At 43.9% G+C, this 18688-nt stretch overlaps 1 protein-coding gene across 3 annotated transcripts in view; it reads left to right on the forward strand.

Annotated features, from left to right (window-relative positions):
• The first annotated feature begins 868 nt into the window (after positions 1-868).
• The window catches only part of SLCO2B1 (solute carrier organic anion transporter family member 2B1), a 51900-nt gene continuing 34080 nt past the window's right edge, over positions 869-18688 (forward strand). For 2 of the 3 annotated variants that reach the window (XM_060273993.1, XM_060273995.1), the window contains exons 1-3: positions 869-1033; positions 12907-12976; positions 14153-14245. In XM_060273993.1, the coding sequence (XP_060129976.1) occupies positions 14177-14245 (69 nt within the window). In that variant the 5' untranslated portion in view covers positions 869-1033; positions 12907-12976; positions 14153-14176. The remainder of the gene's footprint in view (positions 1034-12906; positions 12977-14152; positions 14246-18688) is intronic. The other variant, XM_060273994.1, reaches the window with a different exon arrangement.

An 18688-nucleotide genomic window follows, 5' to 3' on the forward strand; every position in this document is an offset into this window, starting at 1 on the left:
TCATTTCTTCCTCCTGGAATGACTAACTGCAAAGACCAGCTCCTGCTTCTTTTGCAAGATTGCTGAGCGATGATAGTGGATGGAGGAGCCACTGGCTGTGACAGTGGAGGCCCTGGTTTGATCTGAGCTTTGCAGTGAAGCTTGCCAGGTGACCTTGGGCATGATGTTTCGACTTGTCCTAATCTGCTTCACACGCTCGTGGTGTGAGAAATAAAAGGTGCCAAGGTCTGTCTTGAGCCCTTGCAACAGAGTGACAAGGCAAGAAAAGCCTTTAAACATAAAGGCTGTGAGGAGAATGAGGAGTCTTGGAGTGTGGGCACAGATCCAGAACTGATCAGGGAAGGCTGCTTTGCCTGCTCTCCTGCCTTTAACAGCTTCTTGATGTGCACTAAAACCAATTTCTCAGCATAGAGATCAATAGCATCACCTGCTAATGTCTTCTGACTGTACTTAGATGTGCCCATGTATCCATTTGCCAAATTGCCAGGGACCAAGTGCCCTTGCTGCCCGCTCAGTGCAATGAGGGGATCCTTTCCCCTCCCCGGGCTCTGGAGGGGGCCCTCTCAAATTGTGCCAGGCTTTGGAGCAGGCAGAAGATTCTTGCACTGAGATTTGTGCTGCTTCTACCTGTTTTAAAGCGCAGGATGCTCCCTCCCCTCTGCCAAATTGTCCAGCAAACCAGAGGACTTGTGGGGTAGGGTGCGGGGAATGGGACAGTGGTGGCCACAAATTATGGCTGGCTCAATAAGCCTGAGTTTGAGGAGTGCTTTCTTCTCACCAAGCTGCTGCTAAAGGACAGCCCTACAGAGTTCACAGTGGTCGCTTCAGTGCTGCGGTTTACAACCAAATAAACTAGCATAGCCTACTAACTCCACCTCTCTGAGTTCGATTCCAAAATGTTGCTGGTAAATGGGAGGGAGCTGGCTCTGCGTACTTTTAAGGCGAGGAAAGGCAGTGCGGAGTTCCTGTTCTAACTTTTTTATCCAGCCATAAACTGCTGGCTGAGGCAGCTGTAAGACGGTGAAAAGCAATTGTAAGTATCAGACAGAATGCTATTCAATTTCCTGGTTCTTAACTGAAGAGCCCCACTTCTCAAGCTGAAAACAAGCCCATCTTTGGAAGTCTTTCTAGGTCTCTAATCTGCCTTAACTGGATTTTCATTATTATTATTTTTTATTAATTTTATTGAAAGTTTTCAACATAAGATACAGTGAAAACTAAACCAAATTAAACTAACTGGTAAAATTAGTAAATCTAACTGGCTTTTCTTTATAGCACTTTTTGAGCTGTTTGGGGCTTGGGTTTCTTTGCTGCCCGCATGCAAGAGAGCAAGCATATCTTTTCAGTCTGTGTAGACTTTCAGGGAATGTTTCTACAAGTGCTCTGTCCTATTCTATCCAGTCCGACACCCCCAAAACATTAAGAGATCTGTTTTCAACATTCCCATTTGTTCTACCTTACAGAACTGACCTGGAGTGAAAAGCATATAGTCAAATAGGATAACCCCCCCCCTTTTCCCATTTGGTAACTATTGGTCTAAAACCTACATAGGAAGGAACATAGCTAGCAGCCTTATGCTGAGTCAGACCATTGGTCCATCTAGTTCAGTATTGTCTACACTGACTAGCAGAGGCTCTCCAGGTTTTCAGCAAGGAGTCTTTCCCAGTCCTACCTTGGGGTACTGAACCTGGGGCCTTCTGCCTGCAAAGCAGATGCTCTACCATTGCATTATATGGCCCTTCCCTTCTCTAGTCTTTGCTTTCAGAAGTTCCATCAAGTTTCCGAAAGGCATAACCTTCTACTGAATCTACCTTCTACTGAGCTGGGTTATTGATTCACCTTGCCTCCAGTATTGGAGACTTTTTAAGGATTGTTATGGCTGATATCCATTCACAGGCCTCTCTTCCATAACTTTTATTAATCTTGATTAAGATCTTTATTGATCTTTATTAAAAAGCACATGTGTTCTGACCTGCTTTGCCTGGAAATGCATTTAGAACTGCCAACAGTCTTTGGCCCGGACTCAGCAAAGGTCAGCAAACTTTTTCAGCAGGGGGCTTGATCCACTGTCCTCAGACTTTGGGGGGGGCGGACTATATTTTTTTGGGGAAAATAAACGAATTCCTATGCCCCCCCCAAAAAACCCAAAGATGCATTTTAAATAAAAGCACACATTCTACTCATGTAAAAACACCAGACAGGCCCCACAAATAACCCAGAGGTGCATTTTAAATAAAAGGACACATTCTACTCATGTAAAAACATGCTGATTCCCGGACCGTCCGTGGGCCAGATTGAGAAGGCGATTGGGCCAGATCTGGCCCCCAGGCCTTAGTTTGCCTACCCATAGGCTAGATGATAGGTCTGGCAAATGACAGAGACACCAATGTACCCAAGAGCTGGTGAAGTTTTGTGCATTTAAAGGTGAGCCTACCTAATTTTCACTTTTCAGAACAATATGTGAATGGCACAGCTATTCTTCTAAATTGTTCTGAATTTTGCAGTGCTGTTCTCCAGCTGAATAATGTATACAGAAATGCATATACCCAAATAAAGTGTGCATAGAAATGCACATATTGGTGAACATAACATACCAAAAGCATTTTATTGGAGTAAGTTGCTTTGCAAATATGTGTTTTTTTTTTTAAAAAAAGGTAAAATTTCACGCAAAAGTGTGTATATTAGAAATTAGCACCAAAATGTTGATTAATTTTCATGAGGACTTTTACAAATATATATCCAGAAACTGTTGTGGAGAACTAAACCTAAGGTTGAAAATCTTAGAAACTAAGAGAATCCCAAATTGACAGGTTCACCTGTTCCTACTCTGAATACCAGATGCTGGGAACCAGACTGCTGTGGCACTCATGTCCAACACAAATGTTGTTTCTCTTTTCTCTGGCGCTTCTCAGGCTGCTGCTCTGTGTGCACCCTTACCTTTCCCCAAATAACTTCTCGAGCCACTTAAGGAAAACAAGCGAAAAGGGAAATGCAAAGGGCTTTGGGTAGAGCTGAGAATAGCAGATATTTATGTAATCCTGTGCCCTCAAACATTTGTACAATGGCCTCAGCAAAATGACCACCAGCCCCCAGAGGAGGGCAAAGTGATTTCATCTCAGAGGAAGCACAAATTAGCAATTACAGCAAAACCTCCAGCACTGATTTTGCTAAACTCAGGCTGTGGTGATAACAACAGCTGTGTCAGCAGTTAGAGGGCAGCTGTCTATACAGTTTCCTCTACTTTTAGAAAATAACAACACTATACTGTAGACATTTTCTCCCGCTTCAGTGATCCCACAAAGGTAGCCCTGGTTTGTAGCCAATTATCCCAGGAGCTTGTGAAATGGATAATTATTCTGTTCCTGAATGTTCCTGAAAATACTTCCTTTTGTAACAGGAACTCCAGTTTGTATTAGGGAAGTTTCCTGTTCTATTAAGAACATGAATGATTTCTTCCTTCAGTGCTGGAGGAAGTACGGCCCTGAAGAGCAGTTGCTGCTACACTTAGTTCCTGCTTTCAGATTTATTTGGGGGGTGCCTGGATGGCTACTGAGAGAACAGGATGCTAGACTAGACAGACAAGTGACTTCTTTTTATTTTTATTTTTCCTTGCTGCACATGCCTAATTATAATTGATTTGATATTCCATATATAATGCACATTTTTCTTCTTTTATTATTTATGTTTCCTATTTCTGGTCGCCGTTATCACTCACTGGCAATCTATATTTGATGTTAACCTAGACACATATTCGTAAAGGCTGCTTGTTGTTTTGCCAGAAGATTCAGTAATGTTCTTTGCAATAGCTGAATGGCAAAATCAGTTTTTAGCACCGTTTGATTACAAAGATACATATAGTTTGTTTTTATGCAGTGGGCAATGAGCCCTTGGAGTTTGTGGGAAATCATTCTTCCTGGTCCTTAGCTACCTTTCATCCAATATTCCAGAAACTGTCAACTTCTAAAGGAAATTATTGTCCTCATAAGGAGAGATGATGATTTAAGGAATAGGGAGATAATGGTGGTCTGTGGAGCAGGGAGCGCAACCATAGTCAATTTTGCAAAACTAGGAATGTTCCTCATTAGAGACAAACAGCAACTAGGACTGTGGTTTAATCAAATTCTGGTTACCAAGAGCTCTTCAATTGAGAAGATCACTAATGGCAGACAAGCTTCCCTGAAAGGCAGCCTGTCCACCACCATCAGTATCACCTTCAATTATTTTGAAATTTTCACAAATGTCAAATTTGCTCTGTTGGTCTCCCTGGAGCATGAAATATTTGGGCTGATTCCAAAAGCATACAAAGTGCCAGATAACACAATTTAATTGAAAAACGATTATTATTTTATTTGGCTACAGTCTTATGTTTGGCTGCCACTCTGCTGTCTCTCTTTGCGAAGGGCAGCCCTTGTTTTCTGATACCCAACTCCGGTAAATCACAATCACTGCTCCTATTTCTGTCTCCAAGGAAAGGCCATGTTAAAATTCAACTAGCAGTAATTTGCTAACATTGTCATTCTTCAGGGTTTAGTATCCCTGCAGAGTCTCTAGAAGTTAATTCTCCGCATGGGGGGTGGATGCATCTATAGTGAATCTGTTTTAAAGCTTCTTTTTGATGCTATTTTTAATGAACATTTTATACTATTTTATATAAACTACTTAGAGGGATTTTTAAAAAGTTAAATAAAATTTTAAAATGTGCATGAACCCTAACGCTGCAATCCTAGACATGCTTACCTGAGAGTAAGCCCCACTGAATTTTAATCTGAATACTAGTGTATAGGGCTTTGTGTGCTGGTCCTAGTATCTTGAATTGGACCCAGTAGCTCACTGGCAGCCAGTGTAGTGCTGTGAGTATCAGTGACACATACAGTAGTCCCATTAGACTTAGTATTCTGCACTAGTGCAGTTTCTGGACCATCTTCAAGGGCAGCCCCGCAGAGAGTGCATTGCAGTAGTCTAGACATTTATAAGATTGCACTGCAAAGCACCATGCAGGGTTTAGCATGGATGTAAGGCAGCTTCCTATGTTCCTTCTCACCTGCTGCATTTGTTTATTCTTTATTGTTGTTACGAGATATGCTTGGAAGATAGAGTTACTCTACAATATGTAATCAACAGTTCAAAATATTCTTCAGCAGCTTCGGTACGTGAAATGGTCTAGCGTGCTGTTTTGCATTCTGCAGCTGCTGAGGAATATTTTGAGTGGTCGATCAAATCTGCCTTTAGCCCTCCAAACTTAGCATTACCTGCGCTAACTGGCAATGGCTCTCCAGGGTTTCATACAGGAGTTTTTCCCAATCCATAACAAGAGTTGCAAGATATCGAGCCTGGCTTCTCTTCAGCATGCAAATGAAATGCTCTCCCACTCAGCAAAACCCTTCCCTAATGTGTATAATAGCATATGTGTCTTGGGCAGCAATTCATGGTATTGAAATTCAGGTCCTACACAAGCATGTCCCTAGATTCATCTGCGAATTGTAAAGGTAAAGGAACCCCTGACCATTCGGTCCAGTTGTGACCAACTCTGGGGTTGCAGCACTCATCTCGCATTATTGGCCGAGGGAGCCGGCATACAGCTTCCGGGTCATATGGCCAGCATGACTAAGCCGCTTCTGGCGAACCAGAGCAACACATGGAAACACTGTTTACCTTCCCGCTGTAGCGGTACCTCTATTTATCTACTTCCACTTTGACGTGCTTTCGAACTGCTAGGTTGGCAGGAGCTAGGACCGAGCAATAGGAGCTAGGACCGCCAATCTTCTGATCAGCAAGCCCTAGGCTCAGTGGTTTAACCCACAGTGCCACCCGCTGTGAATGGTAGGAGGGAGTAAATGTGCAGATTTTGAAAGTAAGCTCTTTTGAAAGCAGACCAAATATACATAGGATTGGCCAATAAGGTCTGAGTATGCCCGCAACCACATTCCTGGAGTCTGAAATTTTCTCAGGTAGGAGCTGTGCCCTCAAATGAAAGGGGATGGCCTAGATTTCTTCTTCTGTGATATTTCTTAAAATGCTGAAACAAGTGGACTGTGATCTGTGGTTAAGATCAAAATGTGCTTATTCCATAACATGAAACATACCACCAAGCTCCTGACTCGGCGTTACTTGCTTTCACTGTTCACACTGAGACTAAAGTTCCACTGTCAAGAAAAGTGTGTGTGTGTGTGTGTGTAAAACAGCATCTATACATAATTAATTAGCATTTTCTGCATCCTATTAAATAATGCTAGGAGGGCACCCACTTGTGACATGAATTAATTATGGCACCAGCAGACGGACAATTTGTTTTGCAGGAGCTGCACAATATTTCTGCCACAAACAATACAGAGTGCCTGCGCTATCATTCATCCAGATGTCGCTGAAATCACATGGCAGAGCAAACGTCGTAGATAAAGCTGGCAGCTTCTGAAAATTGCACCACAGTTTGCAGCTCCTGCAGCAGTCCGGATAGTGGTGAATGGGTCTGCCTGTGGAGGAAGTGGCTTGAGGATCACGGTCCCTGGCAATTAGTTCTTTGCATTTCTCCAGGGCTTGTTGTGCAATATTGTGGTTTAGTGTAAAAAAGTTTTGGATTGGGACCCATGGGGACCGGAGTTCAGACCCAGACTCATCTCTCAGTCATGGAATAAGCACAACTACCTCCACTTCAGAAATCACCACTTCTGAGGTTGAAGCTGTGTTATGGTGAATCGACCCAGTTGCTTCTTGGGTTGTGTGGTTAAAGGATCCTGGATTCAAGGTGCATTAACTGAGTTAAAACAGTTAAAACTTTTCTTTCCTATGCCAGTAAAAGGTTAAATGTAGAAGGTACCGTAACTTTCCCCCTGATTTGAAGTGTAGATATTCGCTGCTGTTGTCTGCACTTGAGCCATTGTGCTATTGAGATGATATTTTTTCACAATGTAATTTATCCAGAGTTCTTAAAAGGAGTGATTTCTCCTTACCCCAGTTAATAGCAGCACCCAAGAGCAAGTTGTACTATACTATACTATTAATTAATTAATTAATTAAAGTGTCCCCGGATTCATTGAAAAAAATCGGGTAACCTTTGGCTAGAAGGAAGTCTCAAGCATCTCACAGGGGCGGTGGGGGGAGTTGCATCCTAAACACTTGGCACCTAAAACTGATTTCCTCAGAGCACATCAGCACATGTCCCACAAGGCAGTGGGTGTGGATTTTTCCTTGGGGTTTACTTCCAAAGCCTTTCTCACAAATAAGTATAGCCACAAGCTAGCAAATGTTTAGGACAGGGGTCAGCAAGGCTTACCAGGCAGGGGCCGGATCACTCCCGTGGAGATCCTCCGTGGGCTGGACCAGTGCAGCGCGATGCTGGAAATCGTGTCCGCGGCACCGGAAATCACTTCTGTGCATGCCCAGACGCTGAAAACTGTGCCTGTGCAGAAGCGATTTTCGGTATCTGGGCATGCGCAGAAGCGATTTCCGGAGCTGCAGAAGAGAGTCCCCGTGTTGTGCCGGTTTTGCACAGTGCATGGGGACTCGCCAAACGGGCGGCTTGGTTCAGGGGCGGCTTGTGGGCCGGTTAAACGGCCTCCATGGGCCGCTTCCACCCCATGGGCCTTAGGTTGCCAACCCCTGGTTTAGGACCAGAGTATTTCTTCTCCTAGATGGGCTACCTTCCTAGGTTGACGAGCCCCCTCTGCCCATCATTTTCCTCTACACTAGACCATGTGCAGAAACTGCCTTCTTGACAGTTTGGCCCACTCTTGGTCTCACCCACTCAATCTGCCAGAACCTGTCTTCGCATGCAGGGGAAGTCCCTAACTCACTGAGGTTTTGAGAGCCATCAGTTACTCTCACCTGGTTTAGCTGGCCAATTGAAGCTGCTCCTGGGGTGTGGCCGCTGTCACATGCGGACAGCTTCTAGGAGCCACAGGTGAGAGCTGAGTGCAGGGTGGGCACCAAAGGTGGACTAACTACCCCAGCACAATGTGCCCCTCACCAGAGGTGCTACACTACCCCTTCCCTAAACCCCTCACACCCATGCACACATCCATATACCCACCTGCATCTACCAGTTATGTTCAACTGTGGCAATGAAATCTATGAATGAATTATGAATGCCTTCAGGATTCTGATATGGGAAGTGCTGACAAATCCCATATAATTCACACAGGGAGTCCCTGAGGATGTTCCACACTCTTTATTTGATTGTCCAGTTTTTGACAGTGTATATGCAAAATTTCTCATCTCTGCAAAGGTCGTGAATATCAGTCTAATTTGCCGGGGGGGACGACACAAATTCCTGTTCCCTAGTGACAAGTAGGTAATACAGCAAGCAACTACTGTAGCTACCTTTGCTCTGGCAATAGTAAACAAGCATCCAGTGCATTTTGATATTTGCAGATAAATGAAATTTACATGCATTCTATAAAATGTATTTTTGCTATCTGAATAAATGAAATGGTGACTGAGGTGGAGTGTGAAGCCCACGTCTGAAATACTGGAATTTTACATCCTTGAAACTTCATTATTTATTTGTCATTTTGACTTTGATTGTTAATTGCTGTTACACTCCGTGGCCAAACAAATAATTTAAACTGCAGATTTGTCACTGTTATGCTCCATGGCCAAACAAATAATTGAAACTCTGTAACTTTGTTAATTATGTGTTGAAGTATATGTTGCGTGACTGAGATGCAAGTTACGTTCTTCCCATAAAGAACAAACAATGGGTGCTTTGATTATCACAGAGTCGTTAGCTTCATTGATTGCAAAAAGGAAACCACTCGCTTTTGTCCTTAAACAAGGAAACATTGTTCCATAGAACACTTTTGAGAAGTTAAATTTGATTGCCCTTTCATGTTTTTTTTAATGTAACTTTCTTTGCTACTGTAACCCCTATCAAAAATGTGGAAAGTCCCGCTAACTTTTATGGCAGTTGAACTTTATTTCCTGGAGCTCCAGTTGACTTCAAAGCGTGTGATAAGTAAACAGTTTTTTTTAATGTCTCTTAGAAACTTTGTCAGCTTGAAAGGTCTCTGTAATAGGGTCAATGTCTTCATTTGAAAGGCTTGACCCAGCCGTTGCTGCCATTTTGATGTCTCTCACTGCGAGAGTTTCTTCCTGATTACATTTCCAAAGTGAGGCAAGGTGAGGCAAGTCCTTTTGAGCATTGCAGTATTTAGTCCTTTATCCAGGGCTATGTGAACTCTGTACTACAATAAAATAAACATTTTGCTATCCAAATACTGCTCCAGTAAAAGCAATTCTGCAGAAATAGGCTTCAGAAATGAACTAGTGGGCTCAGGGGGTCTTTCAAGATGATCAGTTCAAGACACAGCAAGTGGGCAACACAGACAAGTGCAAAGTTCTGCATTTAAGTCAAACCCGCAAAAGCAGGTGCACAGGCATAGCAAGCAAGCAAGGTACCTGACTGGGGAGTAGCATATGTGAAAAGGTTGTTGGGGTCGTAGTCAGTTTCAGCTGAACATGTGTCAGCATTGTGATGAAGAGAAAGAGAGAGGTGAAAGTGGTTTTAGGATTCAATCACAGAACCACTGTTTCGAAGTATCAGCTCTACTATATTCCATTTTAAAACCTCATCCAGAGGTCGTGTCCAGTTCTGGGTGTCACCCTAAAAGGAGTATAGAAAAGTTGGAGTGAATTCAGATGAGGGGAACTAAGATGGCAATGGATGTGGGAAACAAGTCCAAAGAGCAGGGATAACTCAGTCAGTAGAGCATGGGACTCTTAGGACTCAGCTACACAGGTCAATTTATAACATTAAAAACGTGTTCAAAAATGTGACACCAGATGGTGCTGTAGAGGAGAATCCAAAGTCAATGACAGATTGCCTTGGAAACTTCTTTTCTTCATATAGAGTTTTAAATAGCGATACACACACACACATACACACACACACACACACAGAGAGAGAGAGAGAGAGAGAGAGAGAGAGAGAGAGAGAGAGAGAGAGAGAGAGAGAGAGAGAGTATATCGCCAGCCTTAATCTCAGGGTCATGGATTTGAGCCCCCTGTTGGGCAAAAGATTCCTGCATTGCAGGTGGGTTGGACTAGATGACCCTCATGGTCACAGATCTACAATTATATGATTCTTTGAGGAAAGGTTGAAAGAACTGGGTATGTTTAGGCTGGAGAGGAGAAGACTGAGAGGGCCACAAAAGCAGGGCTGTTGCATAGAAGAGGGCAAAGACTTGTTTTCTGTTGTCCACAGAGTATAAGACTAAGTTATAGGAAGAGAGATTTCAGCTGAACATTAGGAGAAAGCTCTTGATGCAAGAGCAGTCTGACTGTGGAAACCAGTGACCTAGGGAGATGGAGGTGGGCTGTCTGTAAAACTGCAGGTGTTGACGTAGGCTATGGAGCCATCTACTAGGGATGCATTACAAAACAGAGAAAATCCAACAGGGAAGGGACCAAGTGACTTCCACAATCTGGGTGATGTGGCTGAAAATGTCCTTTCCTGCATCCCAGGAAACTGGTCTTTGAATGGCAGTGGGATATGGAGCAAGACTGCCAGGGAAGAACACTGTGGGATAGCAAACGTATGAAGAATAAGGCATTATTTTGCTCCCAAATCCTTCAAAGCTTTATAGGAATAGACAGCCCAGCTCCTACTTCCTCTCTGCCATTACAGCTGAGCTGTTGTCATGCAGTTGCTGCAGGAAAGGGGATAGTGGGACGCTGCGCTCAGAGCGAAGCTACGGTTCTTGCTTCTTTGAAAGGATCTGAACAATCTCTCAAGATTTATGTTCAGTTCTTGAGGAGAAGCCAGAAATTACAGGCAAGATAAATTTGCAGTGCGGTGTAGAGCATTCGCCATCTGAGCGTTGCAAAGCGATTTATGTACAAACATCTAGGTAATTAAGCTTCAATGTGAACATTCTCTCCCTTTTTAATTAGCTTCATGTGAGTAATTTGTTGATACTTGCACAGTCAATTTAATTACATTAACAAGTCGGAGTTGCTTGCTGTTTTGACACTGCAGGGCAGTCCTTGGGGAACTTTCTCTCAGTGGCAAAGTATTATATACATGCAGACCTACTGTCAGAGAAAAGGTCTGTCATTTTTGGTAGCTCTGATGACTGAATGGTGACAAAGCTGGTCAACATTGGGCTAGGTAGACTCAGCCTCTGTGTTATCCATTGTGGGGTGCAGTAGCCAGAACTGTACAAAGCACTCCAAGTGAGGACATAGCATTGTATAGTGAGCGGTTAGAGTGTTGGGCTGGAACTGGGTAGGCCCGAGTTCAAATTCCCACTCAGTCGTGAAGTTCATAGGTGACTTTGGGGTAGTCTTAGACCAACCCACCTCACATGCTTGTTGTCAGGATAAGAGAAGAATTATGCATGCTGCTTTTCATCTTTTGGTAGAAAAGAGGGGATGCAAATTTAGCGAATAACACTAAAAGAAGGCTGATGGACTGACTCAGTGTAATAGGGCAGCTTCATAGGCTCGTATGACTGCAGACAATAGTTTGTGGGGAAGTGGAGTGATTAGTTAAAGCCATTTCCATTTCAGTCCCTCTTCTGGATTTCTCCTATAATTGAATAGGTTTCAGGAGTTGATGAAAACTGTTTACAAGTGTCAGCTGATGCCATACAGCGTGTGTTCTTGGATTGATGCCTTGTGCTCATTTTCTCTCTCCTAAGAGTTACAGAAGCATCCAGCTCTGCTTGTCTTGACAAGATCAAGCCTGACAGCAGAAATGTGATCAAATTGCATTAGCCTCTCAATTTCCCTCATTCTTAAGGGGCAAAGAGAATTATAGAGAAATAATGAAGTATAATATACCAAATATTCCTCCTTCCACATTCACATTAGTGCTTCAGATGATGTCCTTATAGAATACAACAGCATGCTTCAGAGTTCTTGCAATTGTGATTATCAACAGCATTGATTTTACCATGACACCGTAACCCGTGTGAGTCAGTTTTGGTGGATGAGGAAATTGCCACTGTCGTTCCACAACTGGGTGGGGTGTGTGTGTGGCCTGACCCACAAGTGCTGGAACAAATTCCTCTGTCCTCATTTAAGTGGGAATTTAATTTCATACCCTCCAACATTTCTCGGATGAAAATAGAGATGTCCCTTCCAAGGAAAAGTGGGACATTTTGGGATCAAATCAGAAACCAGGACGGCTTCTGTAAATCCGGGACTGTCCCTGGAAAATTGGGGCACTTGGAGGGTCTGTAATTCATCCCTGAGGCCTGAGAGATGCGATGAGAGCCAGTTGCTCAGGGATCTGAGAGTCTTCAATGTCTCTTGGACAAGCGTAAGACTAGTCTCCACCCACTCGTAGTGTAGCTGGTCCAGGCACGTCTTTCATCGTCACAAACCAGTTGTTGTTGTTGTTGTTTAGTCGTTTAGTCGTGTCCGACTCTTCGTGACCCCATGGACCATAGCACGCCAGGCACTCCTGTCTTGCACTGTCCCTTCATGAATCAATGCCTTGTCGTGGCGAAGGGGCTTGAATAACTCAGAGAAGCTATGAGCTATGCCATGCAGGGCCACCCAAGATGGACAGGTCATAGTGGAGAGTTTTGACTAAACGTGATCCACCTAGAGAAGGAACTGGCAAGCCACTCCAGTATCCCTGCCAAGAAAACTCCATGGACAAACCAGATACCTATAGCAACTCTGCAAACAGGGCATGAGCACAACAGCCCTTTCCATACTCATGTTCCCCGACATTTGGCACTCAGAGGTAAGGCAGTTCCGGTACTAGAGCTATTACTCAATGGTAATGAATAGAAACTATTGAGATTCAAGTACTCTGTTGCTGAATGCTTTTATAGAAAGGTGATTTGTCTCTTTCCAGGTTCTCTCTGCATGGTGGAGTTTGATGTGCTTAGGGGCAAAGTGCATGTTACATGCTAGCATGTTTAACCAAAGCCCACTATCATTTTTCTTTTAACTTAGGGCTTGGCCACACTTCTGCTTGTCCCATGCACGGGTCCAAGAGGTCTTCCATTTCTCCTTTGCTTTCTAGGTACGTCTCTGAGCGGTTTTGTGTTTGTCCTGCCACTTTCCCAGGGAAAACCCACTGTATACTGCTGAATTGGAACAAACATCAATCCGCAGAAAAACTAATTCATGATTTTTAAATATATATTTTTCTGATTCAGCAGTAAACAGTGAGTATTCCTAGTGGGACAAAGGGGAGTGTGGGTGAGCCCTTAAAAGCCACTTGGGAAACATATGACTTTGAGCCTGGTAACAAAGGGAGGTGGTTTGCTGAACTCTTCCCCTAATAACTGTTTTTCCATTCAAAATGGTTCCTGTTCATTGTTCTATCCATCCCCACCTCCCAAGTTCAACACTCCTGGAAGGGTCTTACATAAGGGTCTGACTCTTCTGTTTCAAGTGTATCTGAAGAAGTGTGCATGCACACAGAAGCTCATACCAAAATAAAAACTTAGTTGGTCTTTAAGGTGCTACTGAAGGAATTTTTTTATTTTACTCCTGGAAGGATGAAGGAAGAATCAAAGAATGGCCTGGCTTGATCTCGCCAACAAGTTTCTTACTGAGGAACATGGCTTTGTAAAGCACCCCATTGTTGTTGTTTAGTCGTTTAGTCGTGTCCGACTCTTCGTGACCCCATGGACCAGAGCACGCCAGGCACTCCTGTCTTGCACTGCCTCCCGCAGTTTGGTCAAACTCATGTTGGTAGCTTCGAGAACACTGTCCAACCATCTTGTCCTCTGTCGTCCCCTTCTCCTAGTGCCCTCAATCTTTCCCAACATCAGGGTCTTTTCCAAGGATTCTTCTCTTCTCATGAGGTGGCCAAAGTATTGGAGCCTCAGCTTCACGATCTGTCCTTCCAGGGAGCACTCAGGGCTGATTTCCTTAAGAATGGATAGGTTTGATCTTCTTGCAGTCCATGGGACTCTCAAGAGTCTCCTCCAGCACCATAATTCAAAAGCATCAATTCTTCGGCGATCAGCCTTCTTTATGGTCCAACTCTCACTTCCATACATCACTACTGGGAAAACCATAGCTTTAGCAATTAATGGGCTCGTTCTTATTGACAAATAGGTGTTTTTTTTATAATTGCCCATGAGCCCTGTTGATGCTTACAGTCTCCCTCTGAACAATGTCATGCTGCGCTCAACCAGGTGGAGAAACTTAGGTGGGACGTTTAACAGCCTTGGTTTCTCTTTTGCAGAGACACAAAGCACACATTTAAAAAATGCCAGACGAAAGGAGCGATGGTTTCTTCAAACGACTATCTCATGCAGGCTCAATTTTCACTATCAGAGTAAGTACCAGGAGCCAGATTAACCCCTTCTGCCTGACTAGAGCGCCAAGGAAGAAAAGTATACCAAAGTGCAGTTTCCTTCCTGCCAGTGGGTGCTTCCAAATGGCAGCTTTGAAGTTTTCTTTTACAAGTATTATTCTAATCCTGCCAAAGTTTTTAGAAAGGATAAGCTGAAACAAAAGGGATGGACAATGGAAACCAGAAAAGGGCGAAGGGAAGTCAAGGGATTCTGAGAATCCTAAATATAAAGGTGATGGATATGTTTAAATGGAAATACGTTATGTAACATTTAATTTAATTTTAATAATAATAATAATAATAATAATAATAATAATAATAATAATGTGATTTTCATTAGAACCATAGCATGCCAGGGCAAGGTTACCCCCCCTCTCCTGTAGGATGCCTGCTAGTTATAGTTTTGTGTTTTTTAAAACATTTTTAAACGATGCACACACTTTCAAACAGCACACTTAACTTCATGACTGGCTTGGTGATCAGTCCCCAGAATTGCAGACTTGAAAGGATTTCAGGAGGCAGGGCTGGAAAGGATTCCTGTTGGAATCCCTGGAAAGCTGCTTTCAGACAGAGAAAGCAATATTCAGTTTAGTCAGCCTTCCCCAAGCAGGTGGCCTCCAGAGGTTTTGCACTATATCTGTCAATAATAACAATAATAATAATTTATTATTTATACCCCAGCCACTCTGGGCGGCTTCCAACCGAATATTAAAACAGTACAGCATTAAACATTAAAAACTTCCCTAAACAGGGCCGCCTTCAGTTGTCTTCTAAAAGTAAAATAATTACTTATTGCCTTGACATCTGCTGGGAGGGCGTTCCACAGGACGGGTGCCACTACCAAGAAGGCCCTCTGTCTGGTTCCCTGTAACCTCACTTCTTGCAATGAGGGAACCGCCAGAAGGCCCTCAGTGCTGGATCTCAGTGTCCGGGCTGAATGGTGGGGGTGGAGACGCTCCTTCAGATATACAGGACTGAGGCCATTTAGGGCTTTAAAGGTCAGTACCAACACTTTGAATTGTGCTCGGAAACGTACTTCAACTGGTACATCTGCACAATGCTATGACCATAGCTGCCAAGTTATCCCTTTTTTAAAGGGATTTTCCCTTATGCTGAATAGGCTTCCTCGTGAGAAAAGGGAAAACTTGGCAGCTATGGCTATGACTGATGGCAGTTGTAAGTACAGAACATCTGGAGGGCACCAGCTTGGGGGAAGGCTAGGCAAAACATCAGTCCAATGCAGCATAAGGCAGCTTCACGTGACATGTTTTAAGTTTCTTCTCAAACTTCCAGAAGAGCTGAAAATGAGAATAAGCAGCTCCTGCTGTGGCCTTTTTGTGCCTGAGCTCTCAGAGCACATCTGTTACCTGCTGGCTCACTTGACCTTCAGTGCCTCTCTTGCACTTGAATCCAGAACTTGCTTCTAGGCACTTCAAAGCCATCTGCCCACCTGACCCTTTCCTGTGCCGGAGAGGAAGCTTGGCTGTTCCGGCAAGCTGGTTGCAACCCCAGGAACTCTTATCTTTGCCTTTGTGAGCAAAAACATTCCAAGGAGGTTGGAAGCTGCCCCTTCTAAGATAGTGGACTTTAAAAATAGATGTTCGTTGAATGCGTAAAAATGTAAAACACCCCGGGGTTGGCTCCCCGCTTCCCCTTTTCTTTAAACTGGGGAGTGGGGGCGAACTGCGGAGAAAAAGTTATCCAGTTTGCAGCGATTATCATTAGTTTCCACTTGGTATTCAAAACTTTCCACATTTTGCCCCATGTGCAGCGAGTGAGCAATGAACGCACTGAGATAAGGAATGGGTTAAACATGGCCACCATTTTCTTTTTAAACAAATTTTATTGGTTTTTAAACAATACAATAACCATTAAACACTCATCCAGCTAATGCTATTTGTTTTATCCCTTGTCTCTAATACACTTGCACATTCAACATTCAAACATATTACTTAACATCACCTCTCCGCTGAGAATATGCAGCGTTTGGTATAAGAAGGTCTTGATTTTGGTCATTAATATAGTTAAAGAAAGGGGCCCATGTTTCTTGGAAGGAGGTGCTCACCCAAGATTTGACGATACATGGTCCTGTCCATCGTCCCTTCAATGTGGTGAAGGTGTCCTGTCCCCTTAGCAGAAAAACAGCCCCAAAGCATAATATATCCCCCTCCACGTTTGATGGTGGGGGTGGTGTTCTGGGGGTCGTAGGCAGCATTCCTCCTACTCCAAACACAGTGAATTGATTTGATGCCAAAGAGCTCGATTTTGGTCTCATCTGACCACAACACTTTCACCCAGTTCTCCTCTGCGTCATTCAGATGTGCATTGGCAAACTGCAGACGGGCCTGTACATGTGCTGTCTTGAACAAGGGGACCTTGCGGGCTCTGCAAGATCTCAGTCCTTCATAGCGTAGTGTGTTACTAACTGTTTTCATGGTGACTATGGTCCCAGCTGCCCTGAGATCACTGACAAGTTCCCCCCGTGTAGTTCTGGGCTGCTTCATCGCCGTTCTCCTGATCATTGCAACTCCACGAGTACAAACTGTACCTCACTGTACAAACTCTCCGAAGGTCATATTCTTGTGCTTTTCCATAAAGCATTCAGAAAAAGTTGCACAGGCAGTAAAACTTGGCATATTTCCAAAGTGGTGAATGTTCCTAAATTATTGGCACAGGAACTCAAGAGTGGCTTGTAAGAGCCATGCAGTCTAAGCTGCAGCAACTAGCTCAGACCTCCTCACATATTGAGCTTCTCTGATTAATCATTTCATCCCAAGGTGAAGGGAGTGGATATAGCTAAGCCAGGCAGGACAGCTTACAGTATTAACCCTGTCATGCATTAATCATAGAATCATAGAGTTGGAAAAGACCACAAGGGCCATCCAGTCCAACCCCCTGCCAAGCAGGAAACACCATCAAAGCATTCTTGACATATGCCTGTCAAGCCTCTGCTTAAAGACCTCCAAAGAAGGAGACTCCACCACACTCCTTGGCAGCAAATTCCACTGTTGAACAGCTCTTACTGTCAGGAAGTTCTTCCTAATGTTTAAGTGGAATCTTCTTTGTAGTTTATAATGATAATAATAATAATAATAATAATAATAATAATAATAATAATAATAATAACAACAACAACAACAATAATAATAATTTATACCCCGCCCATCTGGCTGGGCTTCCCCTGCCACTCTGGCCGGCTTCCAACAAACATTAAAATACATCAAATATCACAGATTAAAAACTTCCCTAAACAAGGCTGCCTTTAGGTGTTTTCTAAATGTTAGGTAGTTGTTTATCTCTCTGACCTCTGATGGGAGGGTGTTCCACAGGGCGGGTGCCACTACCGAGAAGGCCCTCTGCCTGGTTCCCTGTAGCTTTGCTTCTCGCAGTGAGGGAACCGCCAGAAGGCCCTCGGCGCTGGACCTCAGTGTCTGGGCAGAACGATGGGGGTATACCTGCTCCTTCAGGTATACTGGACCGAGGCCGTTTAAGGCTTTAAGGGTCAGCCAATGTAGGTCTTTCAAGACCGGTGTTATGTGGTTTCGGCAGCTGCTCCCAGTCACCAGTCTAGCTGCCGCATTCTGGATTAGTTGTAGTTTCCGGGTCACCTTCAAAGGTAGCCCCACATAGAGTGCATTGCAGTAATCCAAGTGGGAGATAACCAGAGCATGCACCACTCTGGCGAGGCAGTCCGCAGGCAGGTAGGGTCTCAGCCTGTGTACCAGATGGAGCTGATAGACAGCTGCCCTGGACACAGAATTGACCTGCGCCTCCATAGTTTGAATCCATTGCTCCGTGTCAGCTTCTCTGGAGCAGCAGAAAACAACCTTTCTCCCTCCTCTATATGACATCCTTTTATATATTTGAACATGGCTATCATATCATTTTAAAAGATGATGCTGTTAAGGTGCTACACCCAATATGCCAGCAAGTTTGGAAAACTCAGCAATGGCCAGAGGATTGGAGAAGATCAGTCTACATCCCGATTCCAAAGAAGGGCAGTGCCAAAGAATGCTCCAACTACCGCACAATTGCGCTCATTTCACACGCTAGCAAGGTTATGCTTAAAATTCTACAAGGCAGGCTTAGGCAGTATGTGGACCGAGAACTCCCAGAAGTACAAGCTGGATTTCGAAGGGGCAGAGGAACCAGAGACCAAATAGCAAACATGCGCTGGATTATGGAGAAAGCTAGAGAGTTCCTGAAAAATGTCTACTTCTGCTTCATTGACTATGCAAAAGCCTTTGACTGTGTCGACCACAGCAAACTATGGCAAGTTCTTAAAGAAATGGGAGTGCCTGATCACCTCATCTGTCTCCTGAGAAATCTCTATGTGGGACAAGAAGCTACAGTTAGAACTGGATATGGAACAACTGATTGGTTCAAAATTGGGAAAGGAGTACGACAAGGTTGTATATTGTCTCC

The sequence above is a fragment of the Zootoca vivipara genome, chromosome 4 (assembly GCF_963506605.1).
Source record: "Zootoca vivipara chromosome 4, rZooViv1.1, whole genome shotgun sequence".
NCBI lineage: Eukaryota > Metazoa > Chordata > Lepidosauria > Squamata > Lacertidae > Zootoca > Zootoca vivipara.